Here is a 27,956-nt window from a genome sequence, read left to right on the forward strand (position 1 = left end):
CAACAGCATACCCCATCACATTCTATATCCGATTCTTAGCAAACATTTGAGAAATGACTTGCAGATGGGTTTCTATTGGGACACAACCAGAGAAAGGCTTCATGGATATAGGGACCAAGATATGGAGGTTTTATATCTCAGGGACATAGAAATCTAAGATATGAGTCTGATTTTTATATAGCACAGCTTGTAGTCCAAAAAGAATCACTGAAATTTGCTTGGAGATTTAAAAGCTAAAAAGTAATAGCCTTCCTTCTTTTTGCTTTTATCCCTGCATTTCAAGCTTATTGAAAAATACAGCTTATATGATAATATACATTAAAGCATAGAGCAAAGCCTAAGAATGTAGGCTGGCTATACACCGAAAGGGGTATATGTGTGTAGCAGAATTTACAAAGAATGAGCTCAAGAGACTGAAAATGTTTCTATCCTGGATGGAAATGTCAAGTAATACGTAAAGGTCATCAGTTATTTTCCCCCGTGGCTACAAAATGGACTCTTGAAGAAGAACTCACTGTGAACAAAGGCAGTAGTGAAAGGAAGCAATGATCCCAGCTTTTAGGTACAGTATATGTGAGAGTTCTGTAAGAGTACATATTCACATTCCAAGAGATTTAACGGTGATAACTTAATGTCTAGTTTTATTTACCCCTAGACCATAGCAAATTTTGCATGGAGGCACATCACATAGTTTGCTGCATTATTTAAAAGCCAATAGTAAGAAAACAAAAAGTAAGTGAGATAATGGGTTTGGTGCTTTAGTCGAGTGACACAGATTTATGTTATGGAATTTTGAAAATGAACTTGGTTAAGGATGATACATAGGGGACCCAGCTGAACATGACTTATTTTCTTTCATTCATTCATTCATTCATTCAGTACCAGTTGAGCTACAACTACATGCTCAACACTGTACCAGGCACGGTAGGAGATACCACAACTGTTTCAATGGGTAACTTACAATCCAGTTAGAAAAACATGCCTCACATGAAAACAATATGAGGCAGTACATTGTTGTCAAATGATGATGGAACCAGCTGTGATTTATGAAGTACTTTTCTATGAGCCAGGCATGGTGCTGAGTGCTTTATATTCACCCTCTTGTTCAAAGCCACCCTAGGAGGTAGGTGCTATTATTATCCCCATTTTACAGATGAGAACATTGAATATCAAACAGCTAAAACATCCCAAAGCTCGCACCACTTGTAAATGGCAGAACTGGAATTTGAACTCAATTTGAACTGACTCCAAGACCTAAGTTCTTATTAAAGAAATAGTTATGGGAATTCAGAGAATGGGGAGGGCTAGTAGAGAAGAGCCGAGCAGGCCCTTAAAGCAAAGACAGGCTTCAGATAGGCAAGGAGGAGGAGGAGGCCTCCTGGGTCAAGCATACAGTAAATGCATGGAGACTAGCAAAGGGCTTGAGTTAAGGATATTAGCTGAGCTGTCCTCTGGAATTAATATGGGACCAGATTTTGATGGAAAATGAATAGTGGGCAGAAGATTGTAAAAACTGTGGGTAATGATGGGCCACGAGAAACTAATGTCGAGTTTCAAGTTGCAGGTCTGGAGATGGACTGCAGGCCAGGCCCGGTGAGCTTCTCCCAGGTGACTAGTGGCGAAGCCGCAGGCGCGGGGGGCAGCTGGGGGACCCTGCTCCGCCCCGGTCGCCCCCTCTCCTCTTCCCCCCTGGGCCCCACTACTCTACTTCCGCTCGTGGGCGCAGACGCGCCAGGGGCAGAACTACTATTACGGCCCGCGGAGGGGCGCCCAGGCAGCCGCAGTGGGCGGACCTATTTCTCCCGCCTCTGGTGAAGTTGGCAGCCCGTCCCGGGGTCCTCCCCACAGCCGCTTGGGAAGGCAGCCTTGACCCCCGCCCGGAGTCAGTCCTTTATCTCCGCAACTCCGAGCTTTCTGCTCCGCGCGCGGCGGATCTAGGGGCAGTGCTAGAGGGCGGGGCCAGGGATGGGCGGGGCCGCCAGCGACAGAGCGTGTTAGGCGTGTTCTGGGCCTCAGGCCCGGCTCCGCGGATTCGACTCTGCGCCGGGGGCGGGTCCGGGGCGTCCAGATACCCGCGACGGAAGGACCTGTTTCAACAGCCCCTGCTGAGGTCGGCGGCCGGGGGGGGAGGTAAGGGGCTCAGAGAGGCAAACGTTCCCGCCCGGAGCCAAGTTCCCCGCTGCTCTCGCGGGCCACCTCGTTTTCCTTCCCCCACTGGCCGCGACTCGGAGGGTTCCGTTCCGCGGCGGAGGCGCGGCCGGGGACTGGGCTGCGAGTGGGCTGCGGCAGGCGGGTCGGATAGAGTTCGCGGCCGGCGCCGAGGCCCTCTCACGACAGCCCGAAGACAAAAAAGGCTCGGCGGGGGCATCGTCGCCCCACGCCCGGAACCCAGTTCCCCGCTTCTCCCGCGAGGCCGCCAGAGACCCGCGAGCGTCGGGAGCGCTACGGGCCTGGTCAAGGCGGGGCAGCCATAGCGCCAGCCCCTGTCTCCGCCTCCGCGCCTTTCAGCAGTAAGAAACACTAGTTGGCTTGCTTTCCAATCATAGTTTGGTTCTGTCATTTTAAAAAGTCCCTACCTCGTAACGCCGGGCTCCATCTCGAGAACTGACCGAGGCTGTGAGTGCTTGGGAACCGGGCCCGCTCGGCGGCCGCAGCCCGGGCGTCCCACCTCCTTGCAGCCGGTCGGACGCCGAGGCCCCGGAGCAACGTGGAGATGAGGAGCAGGAGCAATTCCGGGGTCCGCTTAGACGGATACGCGCGGCTGGTGCAGCAAACAATCCTGTGTTACCAGGTAAGGAGGGACCACCCCGCACTGCCATCTCGAGGCACTTATTCTCCTACCCAGTCCCCTCTCGTGTCCTGAGACTTTGCAATTAAGAGGTTTCCTCTTTAAATCCAGTCCTTGCTGGCCGATGGTTACTCCCCACCCCCATTCCCACCCCGTCCACTTTATGAGCCAGGGGACCTAAGGGCTGTGTGGCTACACTTCACAGGATTCTTTGACCGCTGTTTGGGATCGAAGATAAAAGGAGCCCCCTGGGTGCCCTGGGTACAAAATGCGTCTTTCTGCATTGACTCTGCTTCTTTTGGATGGAAGGAGGTGTGTGTAGGTTGGACAGAGCACACTGAATGAGGATGGTGAGCTCTGGACTGCGAGGACAGTAGACAGGAGTGAAGAAACTCCTGAGGTGTGCCTTCCACTCTGGGGTGTGTGGCGACTGCTGCTATTCTGCCCTTGAATTATCTTGTTAGAGACCCACCTGCGAGGGTCTTAGGGCTTACTCTGGTTGCTATTTTACAGATGAGAAAACTGCAAGCCAGAAAGGTTACTGCAGGTAGCAGGGTTAGACCCAAATTCAGGTCTTCTCCCAAGTTGGAGGGGATCTTCGAAACTGCCCATGTGGTCTGAGGTATGGAATGTCTTCTGTTTTGTATTACCCGGCTAACGTTATTATCTGGGCCCATCATGTAAGACCACTGGACTATTTTTATTCCTAGGGAAGACAACAGCTATGTTGCTTGCCCTCAATCAACAGCAATTATTTATAGGAGCTCCATGTCAGAGAAGGAAGTGGCCTTCCAGGGTAGAGGCCTGGCCTTCAAGTTGGGAGCCATGGTCACTCCTAAGCCACTGACCCTTTTCCCTATAGCCCGTTTCACAGCCTTGTTTCTTCATTCAGGAAATATTTATTGTGTACCTATTATGTGCAAGGCACTGTGTCAGGTGCTGGGCCTACAAAGAAGAATAAATACTTGTAGTGCAGTGAGATTTATGCGCAGGGAATAGGTCCAGAGTCCCTTGTCTGAAACTCTTGGGGTCAAATGTGGTTTGCAAGTCAGCAGTGTTTGGACTTTAGGGAGGTAATATACATATATATTCTCTAGTAACTGCAGTGAAGTCTAGGCAGCACCCTTAATCAAACACATTAGTATTTTCCACATTGGAATATGAAGACTCACACTGAGTAGGAAAAGTAGTTTCACATCAGTTCAGGTCACCTTTTGCCACCAAACGAGCTTGCTGCAAAATTATGAAAACACTTTAAATTTTCAGAGCATATTGGCTTTTGAAATTGCACATGAAGGACTGTGGTTCTTATTTTGGGAGCTTAGCCCAGTTTGGGGAGCAGGGAGGAGTCCTGGAAGAGACGATGTTCAAGCTAAGAACTGAAGAAGTAGGCAGGCAAATGGGAGTGATATATTTTTCTTTTGCTTTTCTCTTTGGAATATATTATAATTACTTCTACACAGTGTTTTAAAAATCCAAGTTGAAAATCCTTGCTCTTCATTACTGTGATGGAAGGGGCTTTAAGGAGAACTGATCAAGCTTGGTTCTTGTGTCACACCTGGGTTTGAATCGCTAGCTCTTCCTTCAACTACAGGTGTAACCGTTTCCCAGCCTCTCTGAGACTATGCCCTTATCTGTAAAATGAGGATAGAAACACCTGTGATTACTGCCAAGTATGCTGCCCCACCCCCCAGTAGGCAGTTAGCAAATGGTGAGTGCTGTTGGTGGTGTTACGATTTTGATACAGGCCACACGTATCCAGGCCACAAGTGCTCGCCTCACCACCCTGGCCCAGGATGCTCTTTTTCCTGAAGGCCTTGATAAAGCTACTAATTGCTTTCGGGTCTTTGAACATAATTATGTCTCCTCATGGATTCTGTGAGATCCTTAAGCACAGAGACCTCATCAGTTTCATTCCTTTTGCATCAGGCAGTGCTCCAGGCACATGAAAAGTACCCTTAAGTCCTTGTTGATAAAATATGTCTGCAGGCTCTGAGCCATCCTAATGACCCAGCTATTGATCCGAGCTTACCTTCCCTCAGGAGCAGAAGAAGTGTCTTCCCATTAAAGCAAATCTGCAGCATTGGACTTTCCTCTCCAACATTTTAATGATTAAAAAAGAGTTGCCTGAGCCTTTAGTTGTATTTATTTTGGGGGTAGTTCGTGAGAAGCCCTCATGTTTGCCCTGTTTTTCCCTTCCTGACTTCATAGTCAAGCTTTTCTGGTTAACCAGAATACTCCAAGTACGGTTCTGTTGGAAAATCCCGTGAGTCTGCACATGCAGAATCACTTCTTCCCTCTCTCCCCCACCTCGCACCCATCCCGCCCCAACAGCTAGTTTTCACAGTTGTAGAGCCCTAACCCGTTTAGGGCCTGGTCATCTTTTCTGAGTGATATTAGGCAGGTCACCTATCCACTGTGTAAGAATGAATGAGCAATTTTATGTTATGCATATTTTACCACAATAAAAAATGAATGAGCTAGACCCTGAATTAGTGGTTTCTAAAGTTTATACTGTATTTCCCGTCTCCTGTAGATAGGTGCAGATGTTTATGAGGCGATTTTCACTGTCACCTGGTACAAGGCTGACCTCTTTCTGATTTGTTGGGTTTTTTTAAAGTATAGTTGATTTACCATATTAGTTTCAGATATATAACTTGGTGATTCAATAGTTTTATAGATTATATTCCATTGAAAGTTATTATAAAATAAGGGCTATATTTCCCCGTGCTGTACAATATATCCTTGTAGCTTCTTGATTTTATACATAGTAGTTTTTACCTTTTAGTCCCCTACCCCTAGCTTGTCCCTCCCCCCTTCCCTCTCTCCACTGGTAATCACTAATTTGTTCTCCATATCTGTGAGTCTGTTTCTGTTTTGTTATATTTGTTTGTTTGCTTTATTTTTTAGATTCCACATAAAAGTGATAAAACACAGTATTTGTCTTTCTCTGTCTGACTTATTTCACTAAGCCTAATGCCCTCTAGGTCCATCCATGTTGTTGCAAATGGCAGAATTTCATTCTTTTTTATGGTTGAGCAGTATTCCATTGTATGTATACACCACATCTTCTTTATCCATTCATCTGTTGATGGACATTTAGGTTGCTTCCATGTCTTGGCTATTGTAAATAATGCTGCTATGAACATTGGGGTGCATGTATCTTTTCAAATTAGTGTTTTCTTTGGATATATACCCAGGAGTGGAATTTCTGGATCATATGGTAGTTCTGATTTTAGTTTTTTGAGGTCCATACTCTTTTCTGTAGTGGCCGCACCAATTTACATTCCAACCAACAGTGCGCTAGGCTTCCCTTTTCTCCACATCCTCACCAACACGTTATTTGTGTTCTTTTTGGTAGCCATTCTGACAGGTGTGAGGTGGTATCTCATTGTGGTTTTGATTTGCATTTCTCTGATGATTAGTGATGTTGAGCTTTTTAAGTTGAGATCAACTTACATTGATTTCACTTGTTAGAAATCACTCAGTGTTAAATATATCAAACTCATAATTATTCTTTTGTTAGAGGCAATACTTTGTTCACATCAGCTAGCATATCACCTAATTGCTTTTCCTGTGTCTGGGAAAGAGAATTTTTTCCATTAGTCATTTGCCAAATGTACTTACTGCTAAATAATAAAGATTGACAAAACCAAAAGCCAGTTTTTTAAAAAGACTAATAAAAAGGCAGTCACAACAGATGTAAAATTTTAAATTAACCAGATAATGGAAATTAATTTAAAAAAATTTTTAAAGATATGTCATTTATAAGAGACAAACCTAAAACAGGATACTGAAAGGTTGAGAGTAATTAGTGAGACAAGATATACTAGGCAAATGCTAACCAAAAATAAGTTGGTGTAATTATATTGATACTAACATAAGGCAGATAAGCTTTTGAAATTTAAAGAATTCTATTAGGGATTAAGAAATGTTATTACTAGATGATAAAAGGATAATTCACCAAAAAAAATAGAGCAGTTTTACACCCACAGAATACTAACAACATAGCTTCAAAATGTATAAAGCAAAGCTTGTGTTAATTGTTAACAAATCCATAACCATAGTGGGAGTTTTTAAATACCCTTCTCTCAGATACTCATAAAGCAGAGAAATAATTAGGACCTGGAAAATTTGAACACTTCCATAAGAAACAAACTTGATCAAGTATACATACGTAGAATTCTGTGCCCAGCCAGTAGAAAGACGCTGGTCTCTTCACTTCTCGTCCCAGCCCTCGTGCCCCAATTAGGGTGGGCGTTCATTGCCTGGGAGCTAGGTGAAGGGCGGTGCTGCATCGTTCTCTCTCTTCTCTGATAGAACCCTGTCACGGGGCTGTTGTCAGCCAGTCATGAGCAGAAGGACGCGTGGGTGCGGGATAACATCTACAGCATCCTGGCCGTGTGGGGCCTGGGCATGGCCTACCGCAAGAATGCTGACCGCGATGAGGACAAGGCCAAGGCCTACGAGTTGGAGCAGGTAAGGCTGACTGGCAGCTGTGGCTGTGCTGCTCAGCACCTTTTCCTTGAACTGAAAAGCCTACAAGGAGGTAGCTGCATATGCAGAACAGTCTGGTACAGGCTTCTTCTCCATTTCTCCGATAGTATGTTTTGGGGAGGCATTTTGGTGGTCTCTACCTCTCATGTGTCTCTCCTTTTGAGGTTTTTCCCTCCATGAAAGAACAGCAAAAAATCACACTGAATAGCTGCATTTCTTTCACACATGCTCTGTCAATTTTATACATACTTATATATAAGATGTCATTATAAACTAATATGATAGTTTTTAAAGAGTCAGCACACCAGAACTACACATTCCAAAGTGTATACTCTTTGGAGTAATCATGTTGAAAGGATATTTATCCAAACATTATTGCCACTGCTTAAAACATGTTTGGAATTTCCTTTAAAAATGCCTTTCAGGCTTCCCTGGTGGCACAGTGGTTGAGAGTCTGCCTGCTGACGCAGGGGACACGGGTTCGTGCCCCGGTTGGGGAAGATCCCACGTGCCGCGGAGCGGCTGGGTGCGTGAGCCATGGCCACTGAGCCTGCGCGTCTGGAGCCTGTGCTCCGCAACGGGAGAGCCCACAACAGTGAGAGGCCCGCGTACCGCAAAAAAACAAACAAACAAAAATGCCTTTCAGTTTGAGTCATTCAAAGCAGTCTTTTTTAATGTATGGTCACCTTTTAATTTTGAACCACATGGGTGTTGTCCAATTTTTGTGCCTGTGTTACCATACAGCACGATGAAGACCTTTTATTGTTTTCCAAAATCAGAAACCAACATGCCCCCCAAAGCGAAGACTTGCCATCACTAAGTATGTAAGAAAATAATCTGCCCTTGAGCACAGGAAGTATTTTCAGAGTGTTTTGAGTAATAGCATTGAAGGAAGGAGCATTGATGTATAAAAGTATAGATCTCTTGGCTTGAGAGCCTTTGGGATTTGTCTTTGATTCATCCTTTCTCATTGGCTGGCACAGCCAGTGGATTGTCAGGTCCAGGGAGAGTTCTTACGGTCCAATTGGTGATTGTTTATAGCAACCAAAGTGGGCATGAGTGGTGGGCAGCCTTGACAGCAGTAGGGGAGCTAAGAGAGGAAGCCTGTCTGTGTGAGCAAGGAAAGGACAGTTTGGATTTGACTAGACATGCTGAGTATGGGGTAATGAAATCACCCAGTCTTGGAGGTAAGGCGAGAATGGGTAGTATTTAAAACGCATATAGGGACTTCCCTGGTGGCACAGTGGTTAGGAATCCTCTTGCCAATGCAGGGGACATGGATTTGAGTCCTAGTCTGGGAAGAACCCACATGCCACAGAGCAACTAAACCCGTACACCACAACTACTGAGCCTGTGCTCTAGGGCCCGAGAGCCACAACTACTGAGCCTGTGTGCCACAACTACTGCAGCCCACGTGCCTAGAGCCTGTGCTCTGCAACAAGAGAAGCCACTGCAATGAGAATCCTGCACATCATGACAATGAGTAGCCCCCGCTCGCCACAACTAGAGAAAGCCCACGCACAGCAACGAAGACCCGATGCAGCCAATAAATAAATAAATAAATATTTAAAAAGAAGAAAATAAAATGCATACAGTAAGCACTGAATGCTCCTCTAAGAACTTGGATGGCTATTATATAAGTGAATCATTCATTTAACAGTAAAGTAATTTGATATTCATGTCCTCCAAACTTTCTATCCTCCTGACACAAAATCCAAGGAAACCTATGCCTGTCTGTTCACACTCACACACCCCACTACCTCTCCTCTGTAAGCAATTTCTGATCTGGGTTAGAGTGGACTAGATTTGCTGATCTGAGACTGATGATAGAGAGGCACAAATAGGCCACATTGTTTGATTTGTTGAGTGTTGTTAATAACTAAAGGAGACATCTCCCTTGATTATGGAAAATAACACAGGATCTTCCAATGATCCTTAACAGGGACACTATTGCATTTGGGGCTTAGGCAGTACAGTTGTTATTGTGTGAGACTGTCCCATGCGTTGCAGGACATGTAATGTCCTTAGTCCTTACTCACTAAATGGCTGTAGCTCCCACCCCCATCATGGTGACGATAAAAATGCCTCCACCCCCCATTTTCAGATGCTCCCCCACCGCCAGGGATGGTAATGTCACCACCAGTTGGGAACCACTGTGCTTCTTCACAATGGAAAATAACTTTTCTTTATTTCAGGGCAAGTCGATTGGCAAATGTTTATGCTGCACACCATAGGAAATGTTAATTATAACAGTGTTAATTATACCTTTTAATTATGAGGTAATATTTTCTGCATCAAAAGAGTTTATGACATAAAGTGAGATTATAGTCTAGACTCCTAGGATTTTAGAGATGGAAGAATCTGAAGGGTGATCCATTTCAGACTTTGGCAATTAACTTTTGTGGCCCTTCGCTATGTCTTCCCCTGCAAACCATGTGCGTTCTATAAGAGAGGAGACGCTGATGGCCCTGGGTGGGAACTTCTTTCAGCCAGGCTACTTTGACCTAAAAATATCCCATTCTCCAGCCACTTGTGAAGTAGCTATATATAGAGTTTTTAATAGGACATATTAAGACCAGTCTTTCAGTGGGCCTGAATTGTGGAGGAAGTGGGAGGCAACACAATGTATTGACTAGGAGCTCACCCTCTGGAGTCGGAGGGCCTGGGCTCTGTCCTTGCTCCACCTCCTGCCAGCTGAGAGACTTTAGCAATGTTGCTTCATCAGCCTCAGGTTCCTCATCTATAAAGTGGGGAAATAATAACACCCACCTCGTAAGGGTGTTGCACGAATTAGTGGGAATCCAGGTAAAGTGTTTTGTACAATACCGGGACAGAATGTCTGATTATCATAGTGACATTGATATTATTTATAATAATAATACATATGATTAAGAAACGTAGGCAGCTACTTGCATTTTGTAAGAACTTTACTCAGTAGTCCAGTAATGGTGTCACAGATGGCTATTTTGGCAAAGCATTATTTGGGGGCAGGCATGGTGGTGGACTTAATTCATCCTTAGTATAACAAAAATAAATTACTAAGAATTGTGATATAAAGCTTCAGGGTACTAGGCTTATAAAAATTGTCTTGCTAAAAGCAGGAGTCACTGGATTTCAGTGCCAGGAAGTGCCATCTGGTCCAGTTCCCTTATTTGAAATAACTCACTTTGTCAAGAATTTCTTTGTGATGGAGTGGAGAGGTAGAAATAATCTGAACAATCAGAATGCATGTATATGCCTTCTCGGGGAAGGCTCCAGGCAGCACTGGCTTACCAGCCATGTGGTGAGGAGGTTGTTTTCATGGAGCAGGGAAGCTGGCCTTATTACTGATTCCATTTTATGTCCGCAGAATGTGGTGAAACTGATGCGGGGTCTTCTCCAGTGCATGATGAGACAGGTAGGCGGAAAACGACAGATGTATTTTTGGGTCATCTGAGTGGGCACTTCATATTCATGGTGACAACTAACACTCTTAAAGTGTTTTGAACTTTTCTTCTCAAGATTTAGAGAAATTGAAAATATTTTGCTTACTTTCTCCTTTTAAAATTATCTTCAATAATTTTATTATGCTATAGAACCAGAGTCAAAGAATACTTTCTCAGAATCTCTTTTCAGGAGTTAACTTGTGTAAAAGGAGAACGTGCCCTTTTTTTTTTTTTAAACTGGGAAGAAAACGATTTTAAAAGCCACTCCTAGAAAGCCATGTACTATTGTTTATTCTGTTGAGTTTATAAAAGGGTTTCTTTCTTTTGAGTTGAAATGCTTGAGTTTTTAAAACTTGACATTAATATTATTGATATTTTCAGTGAGGGGTTAATAAAACAATGTGTTGAGCATGTACTGTATACAGAACATCATACTAGGATCTACACAGATCCCAAGATAAATATGATAGTCCCGACCCTTAATCAGTACGTGCCTCATTAGTCTTCAAAGACGACATTGCTCTTTCCCTTTCAACATAAGGAAACAAGATTGGAAATTTAAAGAGGAAGAGGAGGTTCCTCTCCCTCCCCTCCTCCCTCCCTCTTATTGAGTTCCAACTGTGTGTCACCGTTCATGCTGGAGATATCAGACAAGGAAACCCTGCGTCTTGACCCCTCAGCCCTGCAGAACTTGTTGAAATGGCACTGAGCTCAGACATTTCTGGTGATGGGCAGGAAGACTGCCCCGCACAGCCTCTCTGTGTGGTGCTCGCTAGTGAACATCCATCCCCTGCCTTCCATCCCACTGGCTTCCAGAGGTAACAGATAAGAGGTCTAGATCCAAGAGATTGACCTTGCCAGCCATGAACCCCTTAGTTGCGAGCAGATGACTTGCTTTCTCAGGTGAATAAAGTGGAGAGGTTCAAGCACACTCAGAGTACCAAGGACAGCCTGCATGCCAAGTACGACACTGCCACCTGCAGCACCGTGGTGGGCGACGACCAGTGGGGCCACCTCCAGGTGGATGCCACCTCCCTCTTCCTCCTGTTTCTGGCCCAGATGACTGCCTCAGGTGAGCCAGGGCTGATTGACCTCATTGTACTGGGAGTGACAATCCAGAAGGGGGCGGGGAGGGGCAGCCCTTGATCAGTATTCAAAACAAGCTATTTCTGTAAAGAAAAAGCCTGCCGCTTTTTGCGTTGCATTATGTGCACTACTCTGTGACTCTGTTGACAGTCAGCCTCCTAAACCCTTGCAGGACGAGGGCTGTTGCGCCAGCTCTGTCAGCATCTCACTGGTTGATCCCAAAGCTTCCTTTGCTGTCTCTGTCGCCTAATTATTGGACCAACCTAGATCAGATCTTTGTTCAACAGTTCAAATATCTGTAGACGGTGTCATGCTCCATTTTAGAGTTTTCTTCTCCAGGAGTAGCAGGCCCTTCAGCTCTTCCTCTCACTACCCTGTCACCCTCTTTAGACACACCCTCGTTTATCCAGATTATAAACAAACAGCATAATTTCTAGAAGTCAGCAGTGTGCCCAGAGTTGTCTTTCAGTCCATAGCACCCGTGCTGTGAGCGGGCCAAACGCTTCTGGGGCGTGAGCATTGTTCTCGTTGAAGCCCAAGCTGTTGGCTTTCATGGAGGCCTGGACACTGGGCCTCCCGAGCTCCGAGCTGCTGCCCCGCTCTGTGCACCAGATAGCCTCAAGTTAGGTCACTTAGCTGCTGTGTCTCAGAGTTCTTATCTCCAGTCCCCTAAATTCATGCTTCTGAGTTAAAGGCTTCCCATGTATTTCAGGCTGCAAATGTGAAACTCTAAAAATAGGAGAAGTCAGTAAATAATACTGTTATGGCTTCGTGAATAAACCAGGCACTTTAAAAAATATGTTTTGCTTATGAAAGTTAATATGAGCTCACTGTAGATATTTTGGAAAATATAATGAAACACATAGAAAAAAAATGTCACTGCCAATTTTCATTTGAATGTGTCTCCTCCTAGTTTTTTTTTCTATGCATTTAAAAAACATATTTAAGGTCATACTGTATGCATAAATATAGTCTTTTTATTACATAGCATTATAACTTAACCATTTCCCCCTTGATATTACAAGCTGTTTATAAACATAATTTTAATGACTTTATCAGTGGATATTCCATAATTAGTTTAACTATTCCTTTATTCTTTTAATTTTTTTTTGCTATTATAACTATGTTGCAATACCAAGTTTGACCCACATCTCTATTTGCTTCCTTCCCTTAGTTAGATATCATTCAGAGGCTACTCATACTTATTGCTTAATTGTTTTCAGAGCAGTTTACTAGTTAAACTTCCCCCAGAGATGTTAAGGGTGCATATCTTACCGTACCCATACCAGCTTCAAGAATTCATACTTTAAAAGTACATGTTGGGGGCTTCCATGGTGGCGCAGTGGTGGCGCGCCTGCCAATGCAGGGGACACGGGTTAGAGCCCTGGTCCGGGAAGATCCCACATGCCGCAGAGCAACTAAGCCCATGTGCCACAACTACTGAGCCTGCGCTCCAGAGCCCACTAGCCACAGCAGCTGAGCCCACGCACCTAGGGCCCATGCTCTGCAGCAAGAGAAGCCACCGCAATGAGAAGCCCATGCACCGCAACAAAGGGTAGCCCCTACTCACTGCAACTAGAGAAAGCCCGCATGCAGCAACAAAGACCCAGCCCAGCCAAAAGTAAATAAATAAATAAATTAATTAATTAAAAAAATAAAAATACATGTTGGAACTCTGCTCAATATTCTGTAATAACCTAAATGGGAAAAGAATTTGAAAAAGAATAGATACGTGTTATATGTATAACTGAATCACTTTGCTGTACACCTGAAACTGACACAACATTGTTAATCAACTATACTCCAGTATAAAATAAAAATTTAAAAAATCCAACAGGAGAACCAAAAAAAAACCACAAACATGTATTTGTCATAACCAGTTATACATTCAAGGACCCAAGCGAAAAACCAGCTCTCCTGGTCACTGCCTGCTTTAACACGTTGATGTAGCCGCCTGGGCAGATCCTGGGAGCTGGCCTTTCCATGAGGTGAAAAGCCGTCTCCTGTAGTTGAGGGCTCTACTTTCCCCATCTGCCACTGGGGAAGGGTACCTGCCCTTTGGCTCACTCAAAGATAAGACAGTGGTTGCTCTGGGCTAAAATGCTTGCTTTGTGGAATCTTCTCTGCACAAATCCAACACATACCCGGAAGCCCCACATCTTCTCTTTCAATCCTTTCTACTCCTAGGCACACACGCAAAAGTGGAGCCATTCTTTCCTTCCTCCCTTCCCTCCCCCCATCCTTCCTTCCTTCCGAGATTAGACATTAACTGTTACAGTTTACTTCATACTTAATTTTTGATGCCCTAGTAAGAAAAATGAAAATGAGGGTAAAAGGATTTATTTCCTAGTGTAATATTTGTAATTTGTAATTGGCAGCTCTCTCTTCACAACATAATTCCATAACTCCATTGTTTGTTTTTCTTTACTAGGCTTACATATTATTTTCACTCTTGACGAGGTGGCCTTCATACAGAATCTTGTTTTTTACATAGAAGCTGCATATAAAGTCGCTGTAAGTGTCGAACCCAGTGTTTTTTTTTTTCAGGTGTCCCAGTGTCAAAAAGAATAAAAATCATACAGCTCTTTGAGGGCCAGGCTGTTTGGGGCTGACCAGAAGGTTAGCTAGATTAGAGCTATAAGATTACGTCACCTCTGCACACAAAGTGCACATTTCTGTCAAGGAGCTCGGTTGGGGAGCTTTTGTTTTTGGAATGTGCCACATTCTCTGTTTGAATCCATCACGCTTATTTTAAATAAGACTCTAAAATGTCCGGTGGCACGTCCACAGGCCAGCCTGAATCAGGATGCAGGGCAACGCCATCAGCACCTCGGCAAGAGCTGCGGTGCCTTGGGGATCACCCCAGGCAGCCCACAGGTAGCCGAGAGGCTGGAGCCAGATGTGTGCCCTGGGCCAGGTGTGTGCGGGTATAAATATGTAGAAACTCAGTTCCTCCAGGTTTTTGTGTGCTACAGAGAGTGGAGCCTGACACACTTCTAGAGAACAACTAAACTGCAAAGCTGACCATAAGAGCAGTAAGGAAAGGGTAGAGTTTGTTTTTTTGTTTTGTTTTGTTTTTAAAAGCCATTAAAGTAAGGATCAGCAAACTTTTTCTGTAAAGGGCCAGAGAGTAAATTTTTTCAGCTCTGCAGTCTCTGTTGCTGCTACTCAGCTCTGCCGTTGTACCACAAAAGCAGCCATAGGCAACTCGTGACCTCGTGAACGTGGCTGTGTCCCAAATAGACTTCATTTACAAAAAACAGGTGGCAAACTGTTTTGGTCCAAGGGCCATAGTTTGCTGACCCCAGGTCTAAAGTGGCGATTCTCAACCAGGGGCAGTCTTCTCCTCCCAGGGGACATTTGGCAATGTCTGGAGACGTTTTTGGCTGTCACTCTGGGGAGAGTGCTACTGACATCCAGTGGGTAGAGGCCAGGGATTCTGCTGAACGTACTACAGTGCACAGGACAGCTCCACACAACAGAGAATGATCAAGGTCCAAATGTCAGTGGTGCTGAGGTTGACAAACCCTGGTCTAAAGAAACTTGGGAAGTCTTTGTGGAAAGGGTGGGACTTTAGTTGGACCTTGGTGGATGAGTAGGGTTTAGATTGGCAGAAGGGAGGGAAAAGGATGTGGGAGTAGCAGGAACAATAACAGAGGCAGGAACAGACTGTGAGCATGGGAACAGCTTGGAGAAAGGGGGTGCAGAGTGAAGGAGTATTCTTAGGGTGAAAGCTGAGTACTTAAGAATAGTAGAAAGTAAAGTCAGCTTGTGGACATGCAGGAGGTGGGGCTGGATAATAGAGGTATGGCCATACAGAGAGAGAGATTGGAACGTGATCCACTAGGGAATAAACAGGTCGTCATTTTAGACTCATGCTGGGGAGTGAGCTGATCAAAGCAGTTTTTAAGGATGAGTCAGTCACTTGGCTCCAACGTTGGAGTGAGGACGGGTTGGAGCGGAAAGGCCCAGCTGTGAGGAGTACTGAAGGAAGGGGTCCTGGGGCTCAGCGACAAGACCTGCTTGGCAGGGAAGAGTCTGAAGTCACTCTCGTGTGTCTAAGTCTAAAATTTCTCATTTTGAAAATGTTCATCTTTCTCTATAATAATAAATGCCAGAATTTTGGCATTGGTCCTGTTCTTCTTGGGTTGCAGTCTTTCAGTAGTGCATATAGCATTATTTCAAAACGGTATCCAGTGCTTGGGTTTCTTTAGTGAAAATGTAAACTATAAAAGTTAGGTATGCATGTATCAAGTCCTCTATGTGGATGGGCTGTTCTAAGCCAGTTCCTATTAATTTGTTTCAAAATAGCAGGAAAGTTCAGTATTCTGAGCCTCAGCTTTGACTTTGACTCCTGTTAGTTGCTGAGCATTTTTTTCCCAAGAGGTAATGTTAAAAATAGGTATTAAGTTATTTTAAATGGTTTGGTTGGCTTCACCTAGTTATAACCCATTTGTTAAAGTTTCTTTATTCCATCTTAAAATTTAATACAAGTTCAAACGTATTAGATAAGTAAAGGGCAGCCTTTTATTTTAAGATAAAATGTTCTGGTCTCTCCAAATCAAGAGTTTCTTACAAAATACTAACTTTAGAAATAAGAAAGTTGAGAGTGTCTTTGTATGCATTTTTGGTCCCCTTGAGTATTTACTTCCAAAAGTCTACCCAGAGGTCAAATGAACTGAAATCGAGAAAGAACACAGCTTGAATATGTAAAGCCATGAATTTAGTAGCCTTCGAGAAGAGATATTCATGTTTCTTTATGCCTGCAGTGACATGAACGAATCATTTTTCCATAGCTCTTTTCATACACCTCTTTTTCCCTTTTTCTCCCGCAGGATTATGGAATGTGGGAACGTGGAGATAAGACCAATCAGGGCATTCCAGAACTGAATGCAAGCTCTGTAGGAATGGCCAAGGTGACAGTCTCGTCCTGTTTGTTCTTGCTTCTGTGCGTCTTTAACTGCCTTGGTTTGGTTCTCATCGTTAGGGGTTTGGATTTGATCTGATTAGCGTATTTTTCAAAAGTCAGCAGCAAGTATGGAATTCAAGTGGCACATGTACCCCAGCCAACTGAAATTATAGGTAAAAAAAAAAAATGTAGGTTTCTCACACCGAAATCTGCATGTACCTGAAAATAAGTGCATTCTCTCCTTACTATCCATTGTTATCACCCACACATCTAAGCTCTTGCTGTTGTCGAAGAAACTGGATGTATGATGTCCAGTCTTCTTTTCTGGGTCATAAAGGGGGCTGAAGAATATGACCACTTTGTAGGACAGGGCTCACAAGTTTAAAAGTCTACAGGGTCAGCTTCCCTGGTGGCGCAGTGGTTGAGAATCCGCCTGCCGATGCAGGGGACATGGGTTCGTGTCCCGGTCCGGGAAGATCCCACATGCCGCGGAGCGGCTGGGCCCGTGAGCCATGGCCACTGAGCCTGCGCGTCCAGAGCCTGGGCTCCGCAACGGGAGAGGCCACAACAGTGAGAGGCCCGCGTACCACAAAAAAAAAAAAAAAAAAAAACAAATAAAAGTCTACAGGGTCAGGTCAGGCGAGTAATATAAACAAGTGAAGCCGGCCAGATAGAAAAATATCAGGGGGTATTGAGGATGCTGCAAACTTTCTCTATAGGTATTCTAATTCAAAATCATTTTAAAAACTTCCTCAGGCCAAACAAAACATGCCTGTAGGGCAGGTTCAGCCTGCTGGCTACCAGTTGACATGTCTTGCCCTAGACATTTAGCATGCCTCCTCTCTCCCCTCTTCCTCAAGACTGAAGAAGCATAATTTTAGACAGAGTAAAGACTCCAGACCTAGAATTTTTAAAGCAACAATAAATTTGCTCTGTTAAGGTCAACTGACAGAAAACATACTTAATACTAAAAAACGTTAACATTCTTAAGTGCCAAATATGCTAACGTTAGAAGTCATCCGCTAAAATAGGTGAAAGAAAAGCCGCCCATGAATTTAGCCCTCCACCCCTTACACGCACAAAGCTGTGTTGTTAATGTTTCATTTTTGGGTAGAATAGTAATTTCATTTTGGGAAATGGTTTTCTATTTTCCCTTTCTTGTTCCTGCAGTGAGCAGCAAAACACAGGAAAGCTCTTACCCACTGAAAATAAGGATAGAACACGAGTATAAGGCACTTTAGTGGATTTTAAAGATTTGTTTTATCACGATTGGGAAAACATATATGCTAGATTGCTTAATGAAAAAGGGGTGCTAGATATGGGAGTGTATGTGTACTAGAAAGAAAAAGTAATTCATACCTATGCTTGTAGGCAGCCCTAGAGGCAATTGACGAACTGGACCTTTTTGGAGCCCATGGAGGTCGCAAGTCCGTGATCCACGTTCTGCCCGATGAGGTCGAACACTGCCAGGTAATGGCTCAAGGCTCTCACGTTCCAGAGAGTAGGGAAGGAGACTCATGAAGTAGAAGACTTGGGCTCCAGTTCAGATCCTCACCTTCCTAGCTTGATGGTACTTGGCTTCTTTGAGTTTCAGTTCCCTCATCCATAAAATGGGCATACCTGGGAACTTCTCCTCCTGCTGCACAAGGTGGTCATAAGGATCAGAGTAAATCAACTTGGTTTGTCAGAGTGCTTTGTAAACCAGAAAGTACTGTGCAAACGTAAGACACAGTGATGATGTTGTATATGGAGTCCATAATCAAGGCAACCTTGTTTTGTTGGAGGCAAAATTGGTTTTATGTTTTTTGAGCATGTAGGTGGCTTTCTCTCAGGTTTATTTCATGAGGTCCCCAAATTGGATGAGTAGCAGGCAGCAGTTCCCTTGGGGAGGGAGTGGGAATGGGCAGAATGGATGGTGGAGGAGAGATGATATGCGAGAAATGGCAAATTAGTAAAATCTCCCTGAAATACCGGTCAGAGAAAGGTGTGATTTGATGCAGATTAGGGGACTCCATTTAGCAGACAGTAGGTCACCAGTTGCTGACATATCAGCAAACTCTTATTTAGTGAGGGCTTACTGCATGCCAGGTACTGTGCTAGGGCTGTGGGAGTGAGATACATAAAAACCTGTAAGCAGAGCACTTCCGGTGGGAGTGTGTGTTTCAGGCAGAGAGCCGAGAAAGAGTGAGTAGTTAAAGAACTGGGCCTGGGGGTCAGTTGGCTGTAGAAAATGAAGCTTTGTTCTGAAGCTGGAGGGCTCCCCCCCATATTTAACTCCTCCTAGCTCTTTCCATTTCCCTCCATTATATAGTCCTTAATGGGGAGTCTGCTATTTCTTTGGGTGTGGTTTAATAAAGTCAAGCTGGTATGCATCTTAATAGATGTGTAGTCCCTAGTGGAGATTGCATGAGCTCTGTAGCCCGCTGGACCTGGGTTGGAATCCTAGCTCTGTCGCAGACTGGCTGCATGCCCTTAGGCATGAGTCTCTGTGTCTCAGAGTCCTCACGCATGAATTGGACATAGTTCTCGAATTCCTTCTTCATATAGAAGATTTAATAAGCTTATGTTTGCAGGGGTCTAGTCCCATGTCAGTACATGTTAGATCTCAGTGTTAGCTCCCTTCCCTTCCCAAACTTTTCTTTATAATTTCACCTTCCTTTAGTTTATAGTACCTAATCCAACCACCTTATAATTGAGGCCATATTATAGTGCCACTAAGTAACCCATTCTTTCTAGGACTAAACTAATTCTGTTTTGACTAAACCATTTTGCCTGTTCGTGTGGCCTTCTGAATTTGACTCCTTTAAGTAGTTCCTGGGTCACCCAGTCCAACTGGTCACATTCCACAGAAGCCGGACATTTCTCCGGCTTGGTCCCATATGTGTATTCTTCTCTGTCTCTTATCTTCACAGCCAGGACACGCTAGCCTACTGACAAAGGTAGTCCTCAGTCCCTTCCCTGCATGTCCTAAAGGCCCAGCGAAGTCGACAGCAGGCACGAAAGGAAGGGAGACAAACAGTTCTCACACGGGCTGCAGGCATACTACTGCTCTCCCCAGCCCCCTTTTCTCCTGCAAGGAGCAGGAAGCGTTGGCTGGGTAGGCAAGGTCGCCCAGCAGGGGTCATGTTGGTAGGAAAAAGCTCTACTAAAACTTGGCAAACTCATTCAAATGTTCCCTTGGGGTAAAGTCGTCGTTTCTAGATACTGTATGTAACTATTAGTGCTTCCGAGGTTAAAGCCACCTGTTTGTTTTTTGTTCAGTCTATTCTGTTCTCCATGCTGCCAAGAGCATCGACATCTAAAGAGATTGATGCTGGGCTTCTTTCCATCATTTCTTTCCCGGCCTTTGCAGTGGAAGATGTGAACCTTGTGAATGTGACCAAAAATGAAATTATTTCCAAGCTCCAGGTAAGCATGGGTCACACTGGTGCCCTTCTGCCCTGTGTTAAGTGCCCCTTCAGACAGTGACGTGGAGCAGCTCACCCAGGCCTTGGTTCTCCATGAGGTCAATCGCTCTGTATGTAAGTCGAGTCACGATTGAGGTTTCCAAAGCTGAGTCTGGATAAGTCTTGGAGTGATCAATGCCTTGGTTCTCTTTCTAAGTAGCAGAGCTTCAATTCAAGCTGGCACCTTTAAACCCCAATTCGTATCACTCCCGTACTTCTAAGGCAGAGCTTCTTAACCCTTTAGAGATCCCAGACAGACTCTTTTAAGAATCTCTTGAAAAGTAAAGTCCCCGCCAGAAGAAAAATGTACATGTCCCAATATCTTCAAAACTTTACACACAATTTCTGGGGGCTTGGAGATCCCAAAGTTAAACTGAGGTTAAAAAAAATGCCTGCTCTGAGGTGAAATGCAGCAACTATGACACATTACACCAAACTGAGAAGGTTATTCAGTACTCCAGCCAACTGAAGTTATCAGTAAAATGATTGAAGAATGTAAGTTTCCTAAACTGAAATCTGCATGTTGATGATCCTACTTAGATTCGGTGAAAAATGCTTTTAGCCTTTGGAAACAAAGGAGTAAAGGATCTCCAACCATATCCCCCAAAGAAGGCACCATCTCAGTTAGGGGCCAGTGGAGAAAACAGAACCTCTTTCGTTTGTGGAAGTAGGCAGGGAATTAATGTAGGGAGTGAGGTGTTTCAAGGGGAGCAGTTCAAGACCGGGCCTCCCAGGATGCCCTGAACACTACAGGGCCGGCCACTAGGAGCGTGCCCGCCTGCATGGCCAGTGCTAGAGCAGCCCCACGTACTTAAGAAATTGAGCAGTGGACACCCAAAACTGCGATCCAGGGATTAGGGAGGCAGATTCAGAGAGCACTGCCACTGTCCTTCTTTCCTGACCCCCAAGAAGCTGGAGAGGAACACTGGAGCCTGCAGCGGGAAAACCAGCAGTGATGGCCCTAAGCCACAGGAAGCCCCACCACCTCCCTCACCTACTTCTCGCCAGGTGCAGGCTTCTTTGCATCCAGAACCTAACTGCGAGGAGTCTGGAATGTCCTGTGGCTTTCCAGTCTTTCCAGTAGAAGCAGTCCAGTCAATCCATGTATCTGCCTTGGTGGCTTCCCCAAGCAGTAAGGGCCCCTTTGCATCTTTGCACGATACAGCAAATCAGAATGAAAGGATGGTCATTCAGTGAACTATCGGCAATTAATCTCTCAGCCCTGACTGCCACTCTAATGAAAGGTTTTGGCATTCCCTTCCAAGCACTTATCAAACCTGAATTTACTTTGCTTATTACTTAAAAATAAGTTTTTGTACTGATAGCAAAGAGCATTTGGTACCCGTTTTGTTACTAAAAGATTCATGGGAAAGGGGGTGAAGGGCTGACTTGAATCAAAGAGGCAAAGAAATTCTTCTGTTTCATCAGATGCATCTTTTTTCTTTATCTTCTTAGGGGCGTTATGGATGCTGTCGCTTCCTTCGAGATGGTTATAAAACCCCAAGAGAGGTTGTATTTAAAGATTGTTTCTTCTGATTCCTTAACTGCTTCATATCTAAGTTGCCGCGGTGGTGTTGATCATAAAACTTACATGTTGGAATATTGGAAGGAAGTCTTAATTTTGGAGTCAGCAAGCTGGAGTTAGGCAATAGAATAGTAAGATCATCTGGAGGACAGCAAGCTGGTGGTTTAAAACCAGCTTGTAGACAAGGACAAACAGTTCTGTGGCTCACACATTTTTTTTTTTTTTTTTTTTTTTTTTTTTTTTTTTTTTTTTTTTTGTGGTACGCGGGCCTCTCACTGTCGTGGCCTCTCCCGTTGCGGAGCACAGGCTCTGGACGCGCAGCCTCAGCGGCCATGGCTCACGGGCCCAGCCGCTCCGCGGCATGTGGGATCTTCCCGGACCGGGGCACGAACCCGTGACCCCTGCATCAGCAGGCGGATTCTCAACCACTGCGCCAGCAGGGAAGCCCAACACACATTTTTTTAAAAGGCTACCTGTGGCCTCCTTGGGTTCCTTTGCCATAGTGACTGATATAATTATATCAATAAAACAGATAGTCTGCCCAGCACTGTGAGAGGCAAATTGCTCTTTATTTGTTATAGAGATATAGTAAGCCTAAAATAATAAACTACCCAGGAGTGTTGTGTACACTTGATTTACTTTTCTGAAATTTTACCATGGAAAACTGCCAAAAATAGCATCTCCCCATTATAGCAGAATCCTAATCATGCCAGCCTCAAAGCTGCATTGAATCAGACAGCAAGGGACACCCAGGGAGGTACAATGGTATTATGTATGTAATCTGACATTACCTTTCAGAGGGTTTACCTGTTTGGTTCCAGGACCCAAACCGATTGCATTATGACCCTGCTGAACTCAAGCTCTTTGAAAACATTGAATGTGAATGGCCTGTGTTCTGGACTTATTTCATAATAGATGGGGTCTTCAGCGGTGATGCTGTTCAGGTGAGAAAATGCTGGGTATTGTGTTGGTAATCGGCATTTTCATTCCACTGGTGTGCTGATTATTATTAGAACATAGGGTTATGCAGGAATTCAGGGCACTGTGTCAGTTATCTGTCACTGCTTAACAAACTTTCCTAAAACGTAGTGAATTAAAACAACAACTATTTTGTTTGCTTATTATCCTGCAATTTGGGCAAGGCTCAGCAGGGACAGGTTTTCTCTGCTTCACCTAGTGTCACCTGGGATGATGGTTCACTGGGGCTAGAGGATCTATATCCGAGATGGCCTCCCTCACATGATTGGCAGCTCGTTGGCCCAGACCTTAGTTCTCCACGTAGCTAGCTTGAGCTTCTTAAAGTATTGCCGTCTCTGGACGGTTAAGCTTTTTACGTGGTGGTCATCTTCTCCCAGAATGCGAAAGCAGAAGCTGCCAAGCTTTCTTAAGGTTTAGGCCTGGAACTGGCAAAGTGTCACGTCTGTTGCATTCTGTTGTTTAAGGGCTATTGTCGCCAAACCAGGTTTGTTTTGCCAGAGTGCAACAAGCAAGCCAAAACGCTGAGATGCCGAGGTTTGCAGCAAAAAGAGGGTTTATTCGCAAGGCAGCCATGCAAGGAGAAAGTCTCAGGTCTACCTGAGTGAAGGCAAGGGGCTCCGTGTATTTATGGGATAAAGAATAAAGCAGCAGGGCAGTCTGAGGCTGGGGAAAGGTGATTGGAAAAAGGTGCAGTAATTGTCATTCTGCCCAAGTGTAACTAGGCTACGGGGCTCTGCATGTTCCAAAATGGAGGTGCTTAGCACCATCTGAGGGTGGAGTTTTCAGCCCTGTGATGCCAAAAGGTCAGCGGACACTTGAGCATGCGCAATTGGAGGGTCAGTGGTCCTAACCAGTCTTAATCAGCTCAGTTGGAACCAGACACAGCTGACTCCAAGTTCCTAGACAACAACTCAGGCAAACATCTTATCGTTGAGGCTACGTGCTGCTTGGAGGACTTGGCAGGTCTTAAAAGAACTTTGACTAGAGAAGGCAGGTTACAGGTAAAATGGATTTGACTAATGATTACCCTTGGTTTCAGTCCCCCCTATCTTTTGATCATTCCTCCATCTTAAGGGAAGAAGGGCGATTACCACTCTGGATACTTCCTGCCGATAAGGGGCATAGACCCAACTAGGGCTTGTGGAATGAAACTGTTTAGCACTCATTTGAAAATATTCGCTTGTTCCCAGTTTCAAGTTAACATTTTGATCCCAATAAACAAATACCACCTATGTGCCGGCATTCATAGGCCCAAGATTGGTAAACCATAGACAAAGATGTAGCCTGAGGGGGCACATAGAATGCCAGACATTGTTAAAACTTAGGCTCTTATTTTTAGGGATTTTATATAGGATAAGCTAGGGATCAAGTGTCTTACCTTTTTCCATATTGGAGTGTCTTGATCATTATCAGTTTGGCTGAAACAATTAGATATTAAATATGGAAGGGACACAGGCTGGGAAGAGTAAGTATGGTTTCTATAATATCCTGACCATGTAGAACTTTGACAAGGGTAGATGCCAGGGTCTTCTTTTTTTTTTTTTAACCTGAGGACACAAAGAGAGGACCAAATTTTGGCTTAGGATAAAACAGGTGACAGGAAATTCTCTGTTGATTAGCCTAACCCAGTATGTTACATCTGAGGGCCTTTTATCGTGCATCATTCAGGGGAAGGGCACTACATCAAGGCTGGAGGACTAGGAGGCGGGGTTCATCGGGGGCCCCCAGTCTTCCACAGACAGGTTTTGTTGTTGCTGCTGTTCTTTTCAGACCAGCCCTGCTTTTGCTGTCTTTAAGGGTACTCTTAGCTAATGTCTTAATTAATGTATCAGCCTCCTAACTTATCTCCCAGCCTCACTTCCTGCTGTTTCTCCACACCATTGCCAAAGTGATCTTATTAAGAAAGAGATTATGCTGCTGCGTTGCTTAAAAGCTTTGAATGGCTTCCTGACTGCTTTTGGGATGAGGTACAAGCTCTTCACACGTTTTGTAGGATCCCGTAAGATCTGGCCCTCGTTTTTACCAGTGTACCCCCAATTTCTTGTTACTTATTTCCTTTCTTGAGTTCTGTAATCCAAGCACATGGAAACTTTTTCAGTCCTTTGAGCAGGCCATGCTGCCTCTCCCCTTCTCTCAAATGCCCAGGGTATGCTTTCAACCCCCAACTTCCCCTCCCTCCTTCACGTGATTCGTTTTAAGTGTCTCTTCTTTCAGAAAGCCTAAAAGCTGGGTCAGGTGCCCCTTTTATATGCCCCACAGTTCTTATAACAGCTTGGCACCTGTAACTGTATTTCCCACTTAGTTGTCAAAAGATCCTGGTAGAGGTGGTCTCTATCCACTTCACTGGTGTATGCCCCATGCCTAGTACATAGTAAGTACTCACTGAATATTTGTTAATGCAGCATTCATTTGTTCAAGACAGATTTCTTTAGCATTTGCTGCCGTGCACACTTTGGTGAGCAGAACAGACCTGTCCTCATGAAGTTTATGGGACTGACAAACTCAAACACTTTGCTGTTTTTTTAATCTGTTCAGATCACATGTTCTGGGGTAGGATATGCAATCTAAGATTCATTTTAGTTTTTGAAGCTGCCTCTACTGAGGAATGCAGAGGTGTTTCAGAAGCGGCAGTAAATTTCAAATATTAATGTTTCCTCTGTTGATTCTCACTCTTATGCTTTAGTGATTATCTCGGTTCTTACGTTTTCTGCCTTTTTATCCCCAGACTGAAAGATCTCAAAAAGATTGAGTTGGAATTTCAATTATGAACAAGCTTGACAATTATCAGAAACAACAACAACAACAAAGCTACGGAGACAGAAAAGCCTGTTTAGTACCTTATTTTGTAGGTCTCACAGAATTTGCTTCTCTTAGCCCCCTGTGCTGTCTCTGCCACTTGCTGCCCACTCACATTTTAAAGTGATGCACACTGTCGTGCTTTGCTGTCCATAAATTTCAAACGAAAAGAAAATGAGATCTGGAAGGCATTTGCTTGGGCTCTCCAAAGATGAAATGTGTCAAAAAGCTGGGTGGCTGTTAAGGGTTTTTTTCCTCTCCATTTCCCTTTTAATGTATAGGTTTTTATCTCTCCATTTCCCTTTTAATGTATAGGGTTTTATCGCCGCCTTTTTCATTTAATAGAAATGTTTGCAACAACAGCTTTTACTGAGTAGCACATCCTAAAAATTGGGGTACATGGATCATAGTACCTACACTTCCTTTTCTTCACATCTTACTCGTTCAGCAAATATTTCATGAGCAATAAGTGTTTGAACGACGGCTTCTGCAGTGGAAAACTACCAACAGGTGGAAATGGATGCACTGCTTAAGATCCGGCCTCCACTCCATAAAGCTTATAGTCTAGCTGGTGAGACAAAATTTAAATATGTGAGAAGTTCAGAGTGAAGTATTTAAATCACGAATTAAAGACAACACATAAAAGGCCAGTTGCATTTAGCTTCTCCTAACATTTGCTGTCAGCAAGAGTCCATGTTCCTCCTGCAGTCCTTGAGCTGAAGGTATTTGTGCCTTGTGTCCTACTTCTGATCTGTTTGTTGCCAGGAGAGCTGTTTTTCTGTGTTGCACTGCGGTTTCCTACCGTGGGGGATGGGGCTTTTTTCCAGGTCCAAGAATACCGAGAGGCCCTGGAGGGAATATTAATCAGAGGCAAGAACGGGATCCACCTGGTGCCTGAACTCTACGCTGTCCCGCCTAACAAGGTAACCAGCTGCTGCTTATCTAATACAAAGTGAGATGGTGCTTGGCCTTTTGGTGTTTTTCATTCCCCCTTCAAATATTAATGTTCCCTCTTTGTTGATTCTCACTCTTACGCTTTAGTGATTATCTCGGTTCTTACTTCTGTCTTTTTATCCCAAGACTGAAAGATCTCAAAAAGATTGAGTTGGAATTTCAGTTATGAACAAGCTTGACAATTATCAGAAACAACAACAATAACAAAAAAGCTACGGAGACAGAAAAGCCTGTTTAGTACCTTATTTTGTAGGTCTCACAGAAGTTGCTTCTCTTAGTCCTAACACTTTTTCTCCAGGAGAAGTGGTTTTTAAAGCCTTCAGTAGTGTTCCTGTTTATCACAGGAGTTACAGCTTTGGAGCCATGCTTGACCTGGCTGGTGCCCAAGGGAGGCGTCAGTTGAGGACCTTCAGAGGATACCTGTCCTTCTCCGACCCCAAGGCCACACAGGCCCTAAAAAGCACAAAACACTGTTAGGCACCATGTTCTCACACATTTCCACGGAAGAAGAAACCAGACAGAATCTCCCTGGGAGATGGGGAGAGATGTATAGACATACCTCGCTTTACTGCAACTTCGCAGATAACTGTTTTGTTTTTTTTTTAAACAAATTGAAGTTTGTGGCAACCCTTAATTGAGTTCTTCCAATAGCATTTGCTCACTTGGTGTCTCTGTCACATTTTGGTAATTTTTACGTTTCAAAGTTTTTCATTATTACTATATTTGTTTTGGTGACATGTGATCAGTAATCTTTAATGTTAGTACTGCTGAACTTGATGAAGGTTCAGATGATGGTTAGTATTTTTTAGCAGTAAAATATGTTTAAATTAAGATACGTACATTTCTTTTAGACATAATGCTATTTCACAATAGATTACAGTATAGTGTGAACATAACTTTTATTTATTTATTTATTTATTTTTGGCTGTGTTGGGTCTTCGTTTCTGTGCGAGAGCTTTCTCTAGTTGTGGCGAGCGGGGGCCACTCACTGTCGCGGCCTCTCCTGTTGCGGAGCACAGGCTCAGTAGTTGTGGCTCATGGGCTTAGTTGTTCCGCGGCATGTGGGATCTTCCCAGACCAGGGCTCGAACCCATGTCTCATGCATCGGCAGGCAGATTCTCAACCACTGTGCCACCAGGGAAGCCTGTGAACATGACTTTTATATGCAATGGGAAATAAAAAAATTTGTGTGACTCCCTTTATATTCATTTTATTGCAGTGGTCTGGAGCCGAGGTCTGCCTGTATAGGGTAGCTGAGAATCTCTTCCTTTGAGTCAAGCAGTTCCTGAGCTACATCTTGAGTAATCACTTAGAAGCCATTCTGTATCATGAAGAGGGAAACTGGCCAGTTCCAAGAAGATGCCCAAAGATAGTTTTGTTCTATCTACTTTCCTAACTTGGGTCATGATGGACCTATGTATCTTAATGGGAAGATTTCCCCATACATATCTCATGTTTAGCAGAAAACCATTCTCGATTCAAGGGTATTTCTCTTTTGAATGTTCCTGTTGCTTCAAAGCTTCATTTTTGCATTTTGGGGAGGAAGAGATTT

The 27,956-nt window shown here is 44.2% G+C and overlaps 1 protein-coding gene across 7 annotated transcripts in view; it reads left to right on the top strand.

Moving 5' to 3' along the window:
• The first annotated feature begins 1,964 nt into the window (after positions 1–1,964).
• PHKA2 (phosphorylase kinase regulatory subunit alpha 2) overlaps positions 1,965–27,956 on the top strand; it is a 63,281-nt gene continuing 37,289 nt past the window's right edge. For all 7 annotated transcript variants that reach the window (XR_010838734.1, XM_067024010.1, XM_067024011.1 and 4 more), the window contains exons 1-11: positions 1,965–2,791; positions 7,109–7,267; positions 10,635–10,682; positions 11,614–11,782; positions 14,228–14,310; positions 16,632–16,712; positions 18,077–18,175; positions 19,967–20,113; positions 21,607–21,660; positions 22,498–22,620; positions 26,278–26,373. Coding sequence is in view for 6 of the 7 variants with exons in the window: in XM_067024010.1 (XP_066880111.1) it covers positions 2,714–2,791; positions 7,109–7,267; positions 10,635–10,682; positions 11,614–11,782; positions 14,228–14,310; positions 16,632–16,712; positions 18,077–18,175; positions 19,967–20,113; positions 21,607–21,660; positions 22,498–22,620; positions 26,278–26,373 (1,137 nt within the window). In the remaining variant the exon portion in view is untranslated. The remainder of the gene's footprint in view (positions 2,792–7,108; positions 7,268–10,634; positions 10,683–11,613; positions 11,783–14,227; positions 14,311–16,631; positions 16,713–18,076; positions 18,176–19,966; positions 20,114–21,606; positions 21,661–22,497; positions 22,621–26,277; positions 26,374–27,956) is intronic.

Source organism: Kogia breviceps, chromosome X (genome assembly GCF_026419965.1).
Source record: "Kogia breviceps isolate mKogBre1 chromosome X, mKogBre1 haplotype 1, whole genome shotgun sequence".
NCBI lineage: Eukaryota > Metazoa > Chordata > Mammalia > Artiodactyla > Physeteridae > Kogia > Kogia breviceps.